This window comes from Cibotium barometz, chromosome 15, assembly GCF_041138505.1.
Source record: "Cibotium barometz isolate CiBa-2024 chromosome 15, ASM4113850v1, whole genome shotgun sequence".
Taxonomy (NCBI): Eukaryota; Viridiplantae; Streptophyta; class Polypodiopsida; order Cyatheales; family Cibotiaceae; genus Cibotium; species Cibotium barometz.
Window position 1 is genome coordinate 15,562,489 of NC_141060.1, and position 9,822 is coordinate 15,572,310.

Genomic DNA, 9,822 nt, shown 5'->3' on the forward strand with positions numbered 1-9,822 from the left:
GTTGTTGCAAAGAATTCGATCTTCTAAGCTACTAGGGGACCAGTTGCTAAGAATCTTGTTTCAAATGAAAACACATCCGAATCCCCATCACTCTTCCCCTTGAATTTTAGGTGATTCAAAAATGGTGCAGGTTATCTCTCTTTTTGTTCTTGATTGTCTCTTTAGTCTTCTTGATCTTCTTGCCTCCTGTTTTGAAGCTCTAGCTCCTCTTCTTCATTTCCTGTCACTTTTTAGATTCTTGATCATTTTGAGTATCTTGATCTTGGTCATCAGCTTCTCATTTCGACAGCTCCTGCAAACTGCATGCTTCTCTCAATATTCAGTGTGGACAATGCAGTCTACCACCATTTCCAACTAGGCTTGGCAGTTTGCATTGAACTTGTTGAATGGCTTGCCATTTTCCACAACTTTTCTAGCTCCTACAGATTCTACCTATGCTCCTTCTAGGAGTCTCTAGGCCATTCTAGATAGTAACCCAAAACTCCTAGACACACACTAATACAAAGCTCCACTCAAATGGCACGTATGTGAACCCTCTCTTTAAAGGGTAAGTGTCCTCATGAGTTTGAACTGAGTTTCTTAGCATTGCAAACACTAAGGCCGGGTTCAGATAAGGCGGCAGCCAAGCTGCCGCCTTCCTGCCATGCAATCGCAGAGTGCCCCATGGCACTCTGCGTTCACAGCGGGCGGTGGAAATCCACCCCCCCCCCTTGCCACGTCATGGAAGAGTTGGGTTGATATTGTGCCGACCCCCCCCCCTCGCCCAAAACGGATTCCAGCCTGCAGCATTTCCAAAAACGGATTCCAGCCTGCAGAATTTCCAAAAACGGATTCCCAACGGATGTTTTTCCCAACGGCCTTTTTCCCAACGGCCACTTTCCACTTTCGAACATTCATTTTCCAACGTCCCTCCCCCCCCAACACCCTTCAATTTCCTATAAATTAAAGGGTCTAGGGTGAGATTTTGTACCCTCTAGAATTTCTAGAGAACATAATAAGCTTCACAATTTCCATTCTCCAAGGTGCTTTTACATGCACTTCAATCATGCTTTCTTTTTATCCACCCATTTACCTTTCTTTTAATGTTTTTGTGGTACACTTGCCATGCCTTTGACATTGTGTGCTTTTGTTTTTCTTTTAGGGGTGTGCGAAAAGGGCGGGAGGCAACGTGAAGCGAGCGCATAAGGTGACCCCTCACAAACCGCATTTCCATTATCATGACTTATGTATGTGTTTTTATTTTATGTGGTGCTAATATTCTCTTCGTGTTTGATGTAGGTACTATGGATTCCAACACGAGCCATGAAATTGATTCATCGCAACAACGAGGCGACGATGATCCTATTTTCTCCCAAACTTCTCTCCCGCACTCTAATTTCTATTCATTTCCCCCTCCTCCTTTTCATGTGCCACCTCATGGCTTCCAAGCCATGCTCAATTCTCCTTCCTTTTCTCCAAACTCTCCCTTCATGTTTCGCCCCCCCCCCATTCACCTATGGTAGCGCAACCTCCTAATCGATCATCCCCCCTAGGTATCCCAAACATGGGTTCCATTCCCAATTCCCTAGGAAGCCAACCATCACCCAACTCACTCAATAACCCCCCTTTATCTTCTCAACCAAAGCGAGTTCGTGGCATGAGGAAGGAGCCTAGCGATGAGGAGATTGTGTTAGAGACCCAACCTGCGCCAAAGAAACCCAAGAACTCCAAAAAGAAGGTGGTGGTGGACTTGGGGGAAGATGACGACAACGACAATAAGAAAAGCAAGTGGCAAGAATTTTGGGTTGACCAACTCATTCATGTCAGGGGGGGCATGAGTGAGGAGTTCAACAATCTTGGGAAACAAGGGGTCAACTTGTGGGCAAAGGTGGCCACAAAGCTAGCCGGCATTTACCCTGATTTCAATAAGGATAGTGAAAGTTGTCGCAAGAAGTGGCAAGCGGTGCTAGCAAAATATAGAGTGGACAAAGCTCACAACTTGGTATCTGGCAATGACAGGAGGCACACATGTAAATGGTTCGATGTGGTGGATGAGTATTACCACGATAGAGCCACGGTCACTCCTCTTAGCCACGCTTCTTCATCAACAATGGATGATGCTACTTTCCCCGGCGGTGACAAGGATGAAGTAACTATAGCACTAGATGACGAGAAGCCACAAGCACCCATGTCCTCAAGTCGTCGAGTGACTCCCAAGTATGAGGAATCTTTGGCCACAATGGCCGATACTGGGAAACATCTATTGGACCATCTCAAGGAGACCTCTAGCCAAAATGTTGCCTTGGAGAGGGAGCGACTGAAGATATTGGCAGGATTGCATGCCACAATGAGTGAATTCCTTAAGGAAGGAAGGGGGGGCAACAAGTAGCCTTGGCGGAGGAAATTCTTGTTATTATTATTGTATGAGTTTATAAAGTTTGGGATCTCGACGTTGCTTTGTTCCTATGCGTTGTATGGATTTATGAATGTTTCTAAGCTCCTAAGAAGCATGTTAAGCTGAGAATTTAATATGTATCAACTTGTTTTGGATTTGCAGGTGACAATGGGCATGTCCAAAGACATTGCACTCTATTGTGCGTGGTTGTGTTCTATAGCGATCTATGAATTGCTTAAAGAACCAAGCATGCACAATGATGAGTGCATAGTGCAGACTTGGTTGCATGTTACCGAATGCATGGCACGATCTGTGAGGTTGAGGAAGATTGCGAACCGTAGGAGGGGTCATGAACACAGACAAGCGTGGGCATATCCACGGCCTCAAGGCTTTGTAAAATGCTATCTCCTAAGTGCTTATAGTGCTACCATGTTCAAGCGGCGTCTTAGGGTTAGCAAAGAAACCTTTCATTACCTTTGTGGGAGTCTAGCACCATTCATGCAAAAGAAAACCACAAACTTTCGTGCGCCTGTGTCTATTCAAGATAGGGTAGCCATTGCTCTAAGCAGACTTGCTACAGGAGATGGACTACTGGGCCTTGGTGACACCTATGGTTGCGCTAAGAGCACATGTTGTGAAATAATCCTTGCATTTTCCAAGGCAATTGTGAAATCGGGTCTCCGGAATATGTACATAAGATGGCCTTCAAGATCTCGGCTAGCAACTTTAGCACGAGAGTTTGAGGCACTTAGGGGAATTCCCTACGTCGTTGGTGCGATAGATGGTTCTCACATCCCCATCATTGCACCCCGTGACAACCATGTTGACTACTTCAATCGGAAAGGGTTCCACTCTATTTTGCTACAACTAACAGTAGCTGCCAATTGCTCAGTATGGAATTATGATGTCGGTTGGGCCGGATCAGCGCATGACTCCTTGAACTTCTCCAGAAGTGATATAGGGCAAGCATGTGCAAGGGGCGAGCTGGGTAACTATTGTTTGGTTGGCGACTGTGCTTACCCCGCACGGCCATACATGTTAGTGCCTTTCAAAGGATGCAAGGAAGGGTTGACACATCTAAAGTACCATTGGAATTTCATTCAATCGAGCACAAGGATGCCAGTTGAGAGAGCGTTTGGTATGCTCAAGGCAAGGTTTCGCATCTTGCTAAAAAGATGTGACATGAATCTACGTCATGTCCCAGATCTTGTTGCGGCTTGTCTTGTGCTACACAACATTTGTATCCAACATGGAGAGTCTTTTGATATGGAGTGGGTACATGAGGCGGAAGCAGAATTGGCAGCATGCTCTGGACGTGTAGAAGAGGATCGAAGAGCAATAGCTACCTCCATGAGGGAGCTTCAAGCAATACGTGAAGTTGACATAGAGGATGCAATGGAGCGCGCTCAAGGAGGCAATGAAGGGGGTGCGAGTGACCTTGGAGTTGGCTCGGAGCGGCGAGATAGTCTTGCCCGAACAATGTATAGAGAGCAAGCAAGGATGAATGTCCTACAAGTTTTTGGAAGGGCGGCTTTAGAGGAGCTGGACTCACCTACCAACTCCGATTAAGCCTTTGTAATACAAGTCTTTTGTCTGGCTTATTGTGGTTTGTAGTGTGGCTTCTTTATTTTTGTAGTTACACTATGCTTTGTGGACATAATATAGCTTTGTTCGATGGTTTTTGGTATGGTGTTTACTCTTTCTTCCGCCGCCCCCCAGTGTTCACAGTGGGCGGCGGAAGAAGTCAGGCTCCCTTTTACTTCCCCCTCCCTATGTGAACACTTGGACGGCGGAAGTGTGCATTTTGTAAGAGTTCCACCTGGAAAAGTGTGTTTGAGAGTATGTTTTCCGCCGCTCCAATGTGAACCCGCCCTAAAAGAGAGCCAACGGTAGTGTTTTCTTCAACGTTCGTGAGAACAGGCCCTAAGGTACCGAGGGTAGGTGGGAAGTGGACTTCATAACAACCCCCATATACTACGCGTTTTTGAACGCGGAGTGAAATAAGCCACGATAGAGAAGCTATGCCTTCCTCAACTGGCTAGAGTTGGAGTTCTGATACAGTTCTTCTTCTTCCCTCGCGTATCATCAGAAAATGCAACCCATAAGTGGAATGCAGACATTGCTGAGCTTGTCTTTACTTCCATTTGTATATGGATTTGCTACAGAGTCTGTGTCTTTCGCAGGCTCAGGTAACAGCAGAGAGTATGCAATGTACAAGTCCACTTACAGCCGAAGAGAGGAGGTGCAGGAGAAGTGCTCTTCGTACCTCTCAGATTTATCCTATAGCTCACTCTCAGCCTTGGATCCAGAAGTGAAGAAATGGGCGATCTTGAATGAGCTCACATTCCTCAATGGGGACTGGCAGCAGAGCTCAGGCGGTGCGCCATTGATCCCCTTCATCCCATCATCTTCAAACTCTTCAGAAGAACAGTTGAACAATCAAGAATCACAAGAAGCTGCCATGGCCGGTGCTGCCCGTCTCACCTCCCTCTGGATTACAGATGTGGACCTTGACCCCCATAAAGCCATGCCCTTCCCGCACACCATCAACGTAAGTGCCATCTTGCAACTGGGGACCTCTTCAGAAAGAACCCTCTCCTACATGGGTAGCAACTTGCAGGGTTTCCAAATCTACCCTGGTTTCTCCATGTTGAGCATTGCTATGGAAGGGGTCTATGCGGAGCTCCAGAGTGGACAGAGGCTGCTCTGCATGGTTGGGTCTACTCAATTGCCGGCTCGCGGTGAGAATACATCTATGCCATGGGATTGGCTGGACTTAGCGAAGAGAGAGGGCGCTTTTACCCCTCCTTCATCTGATGACTCAAAGATCTTCGCTGTCTTCCACTTCCCCCAGACTCTCTCTCTCACCACACGCGCGGTTTTAGGCCGACTGATTAGTTTCCATGCCCCCACACATCCCAGCTATTTCAACCCAGTTGAAATTTTCTCAGAGTTAGGTGCTTACTCCAACTACCAGTTTGTTTCTGGTGATCTTGTGGGCTCTGCATGTGCATCTTCACAGCATGTTCCAGGTGAAATCCAGCCACCATTGAAATCCTATCATGGAAATCGTTCCCTGTGCGTGCTCGCCCAAGAGCTTCTGACTGCCCAGTGGATGGACCTCATGCCAAATTGGAACTGTAGCCTCTCCAAGGACATCTGCATCAAACTGGGCCCTTTTACTGACAATTCTCAGCTCATGGATGGCGGGTTCAATGGCACACGTATTCTGGTGCAGGATATCCGGTGCGTCGACTATAAAGAGAGCGATGGCTCTTACAGTGCTAACATCAGTGCTGTCCTGAGGGCTGTGTTGCCTTCACAAAAACGGCACATTGCACTTGACAGAACTGGCCTTGATGGCCTTACTCTAGCTGCAGAAGGAAAGTGGAGCAGTTCATCAGGCCAGATCTGCATGGTTGGATGTCGTGGAGGCGATTCTAGCACCGACACGAGCAAAAAAGAGGCTTGTGAGAGCAAGATATGTGCATATGTGCCACTCAGTTTTTCTTTGAGGCAAAGAAGCATCCTGCAAGGTAGTATCTCCAGCATCCACAACACCTCTGATTACTTTTACCCTCTCTCCTTTAACCAGCCATTGCATCCAACTCAGCTCCCCCGGGATGTGCTTGGAAGGCTGACATATGAGTACACCCAGATAGCTGAAGCCGGAGCTCTGTTGGAAAAGTACGAACCGGTTGGGTTCGGAGAGAGGATCAAGAAATCACTGTTCAAGTATCCTTTTGCTAATGGAAACCTTTTAAGCCTGTTCGAGGATCTGTCAGTGCATTCACTTGCCATCACAAACCCAGACTCATCAAAAGGGCCTCATCTCAAGCAAGCTGTATCCTTTGACATTCTGGCAATAGAGGATCTTGTGGGGGTAGATTGGCTCCAGATATCTGAGTTCTCATCCATCGCACCCACTACTGCCGTTGATGATGAAACGGAAAAGGTGGAGGAGCAGAAGAATTACTACAAAGTGGCAGCTCAGCTGGCTATCAAAGATAACTTAGAAAACAATGTGATCACAGTGTCTGCTGAGGGAGAGTATGATCCAACAGTTGGCAGGATGTTCATGGTAGGATGCAGAGAGGTGAATTCCCCGTGGATAACGTTTCATGAGAATGCTGAGCTCCTGGAGGATGGATTGGACTGCCTCATGGAGGTTAGAATAGAATATCCACCGACCAATGCAAGGTGGTTTATGAACCCTACAGTGATGGTGACAGTCACAAGTACACGCACAGAGGATGATCCACTCTTCTTTCCAGCCATAGAACTTGAAACATTCCCCATCCTCTACAAGCGGCAGAGGGAAGAGATAGTATCTCGCAAGAGCCTAGAAGGAGGGCTTAGCATTCTAACACTGAGCCTCATCCTTGGATGTATAATCAGCCAGCTGATCTATGTCAAAAGCCATGCAGACTCCACCCCTTACATCTCTATGCTCATGCTTGCTATCCAAGCTGTTGGTTTCAGCATCCCGCTCATCACAGGCATGGAGGCGCTTTTCACCAAGATGACCTCAGATGGCGAGGATATGAAAGGTTCTGTGTTGAGTGAGAGCAGATGGACTCAGGTTATTGGGTACATTGTGAAGCTGCTTACACTAGTGGCTTTCCTGTTGACTCTCAGGATAGTGCAGAAGGTCGTCAAAGCAAGGATCCGTCTGGGAACTCGACGACCACTCGAGCCATGGAGAGTGCCCAATGATAACAGAGTGCTAGCCATATGCTCTGTTGTCCATGGCATTGGGTTCATCACTGTGTGGATCATCCAGTCCATCAGAATTAGCCAGCATCCCATCAAATCATCCTTGTACATAGACTGGAAGGGGGATGTCCATAAACAACATGATTGGGGGAGGGTTTTGCTAGAGTATTATGGTATGGTTCAAGACTTGTTCTTGCTTCCACAGGTGGTTGGGAATCATTTATGGGAAGTGAAGGGGAAGCCACTAAGGATGCTCTTTTATGTTGGGGTCACAGTCCTGAGGTTGCTGCCCCATGTGTACGACAGTCTGCGGTCTCCGGTCTTCAATCCATATTTTGCAGATGAGTATCAGTATGCGAACCCCATCTCCAATTTCTACTCTAAAGCTGCAGACATAGCAATACCAGTGTTAGCTGTGCTGCTTGCCATTTTTGTCTACATTCAGCAGAGGTGGAATGGGTTGAAGTGGGAGAACGTGATAAGGCAAGCGTCAGACAAGCTCATGCGAACGGGATCAAAGATGTATGAGAGGCTCCCATCAAAGACATTTGAAGCAGAGATGGTTGAAGCCCCAGACCCAAAAAGCTTAGAGAACGGGTGCACTGCTGAACACTGATTCTGCCTGGTTTGTTGGCAAATAATGGGAGTGCCCATGTTAGAAAGTCATGCATCCACCTGCAAGATGGAGCATTGGTATATAAGCATATCAATATCTTCCAGGAATTTTTTCAAATCCGTTGCAGGGTAAAAATTAAGAAGAGATATCTTATGTGAAACTGTAGAACTGGAGCTATTCTTATAAAAGGGTTTATAACAGTGTCGATATATATCGACAACTGTAATGCCATATAAATATGTGAATACTTAGCCCATATATAAGATATGATGGAGTATTGAGCATTGAGCATGGTAGATACACTCAAAAGCTCATCAAAAGCATCTGTGTAGGTATGTAATCTATCAAATGTTATGTAAATGCAGATGGATCCTTTCTTGTTACTCGCACATGATTGGGGCTCTATATGTGAAGGATGCATATATTTTTGTATGAATGTTTTTTCTGAAAAGAACATGAAAATTAGGGAAAACATTTTGGAAACCCATCAGACTAGCCACTGGGCTTACATTAGCCCCTTTTTTTATATAGTGGCACTGGGTCAATGGTGTTGATTTCCAGTAAAGCAGGTACATGCCTTCTCTCTTTAGTGCATACTAATTTGCATGGGCATCTTTAAGAACATGTGTACTCAGGTAGAGGTGGATACTTATGGTAGAGCTTTAGAGGATTGACAAACCTCTCTTTGCCATCAGGGTTGCTCCGATAGATAAAGATCTCACTATAGAGTTTGGTGAAGAAATTTGAGCATTCAAGGAATCACCTTCTTGATGAACTTTGTGGTACACTAGATCTTTCATTCGTGTGGCCACCCTTGCTTCAGAGACCCAAAAATGGTTCACAACTTAGGGGCATGTGACAAGTGCAAGCCCAGTTGGTAAGCATGTGTGGTTTTGTAGCAAAAGGTTGCAGGTTCAAACCCCGCTAACGGAATTGCCTTAAGGCATCTTGTAGAAGATATATATATGTGGGTGATTTGTGTGTGCCTGCTTGTGTGTTTTGAAGTGCATTTGTAAATTTTCCCTCTTTTGGTGCCAATTAAACTAATGCAATATGATAAAAGCCCGTGGTGGCACAAGGGTATATGCCCATGAATGTGCCTAGGCCAATGCTTTTCAGTACAAGTGGAGAGAAGAGAGTAGAATGGGCCTCACCAGAAGCTATCTAGCCAATTGATTAAAAAATGTTAAATATGGTATAGGTAGTGGTAACATTATGGTCAAAAGTGTAGTTGTAGGGTGTTCATTCTAATCAACTGAGCGACTAACTTGTGGGGTTCATCTTGTGGTTTGTCAATTGCCTACAAAGTGGCCAATATTTAAAAATGTTTTTTTGGGTTTAGTACGGCCGTACGCTTACAGGCGCTCTAGGTTGAAATGGCCGTTCGGAATTTTGATTTTTTTTCAAAAAAAAGTTTTTTTATTTAGTATCAGCCATACGCTTACAAGCGTATGCTTGTGGCTTTAGGTTGGAATGGTCGCCTGCAAGTGTGGAACGGTCGTTCGAAATTTTGGAAAAAGTTTTTTGGTACAGTCGTACGCTTGTGGCTTTAGGTTGGAACGGCTGTGATAAGCGTAGAACAGTCATTTAGAATTTTAATTTCGATTTTGATTTTTTTTTGTTGCAAAAAAGATTTTTTTTTGTTGCAAAAAAGATTTTTTTTTAATGACCGTACACTTACAAGAGTACACTCATGGCTTTAGGATGGAATGGTCATGGCAAATGTGGAATGACCGTGTGGCGAATTGGAATTTGAGTTTGAATTTGAAATTTTGAATTTAAATTTGAATTTCAAATTGGAAGGAAGTGAGTGGGAGACAACTAAGACCCCCTCATGCTAGGTAGGTGGGAAAGGGTTTAAGTTAGAGACTATCTCTAAATTAGTGGATTTTGACTAATTTAGAGGTACTCTAGCTTAACTAAAGATTAATTCTCTTAATCTCACTATTAATCATTCCTCAACTCTCTTCTTTACTCTCAAATTACTCCTGAACATTACTACGTTCACTCCATTGTAATTCTCTTATGAAGTCTTCGCAATCATTATAGTAGACTTACATAATTAAAATCTTTTAAAAATAATTATGTCTCTTTTTTATTAGTTGTTAACCCATTC

At 45.0% G+C, this 9,822-nt stretch overlaps 1 protein-coding gene and 1 pseudogene across 1 annotated transcript; both read left to right on the forward strand.

Annotated features, from left to right (window-relative positions):
- The first annotated feature begins 981 nt into the window (after positions 1-981).
- LOC147631001 (uncharacterized) lies at positions 982-4,021 on the forward strand (annotated as a pseudogene).
- A 345-nt stretch (positions 4,022-4,366) lies between these two features.
- On the forward strand, positions 4,367-8,089 carry LOC147631002 (uncharacterized). Its single transcript, XM_086809332.1, has one exon. It carries the CDS (start codon positions 4,467-4,469, stop codon positions 7,704-7,706), a length of 3,240 nt encoding a protein of 1,079 aa, XP_086665458.1. The 5' UTR covers positions 4,367-4,466; the 3' UTR covers positions 7,707-8,089.
- The last annotated feature ends 1,733 nt before the right edge of the window (positions 8,090-9,822 follow it).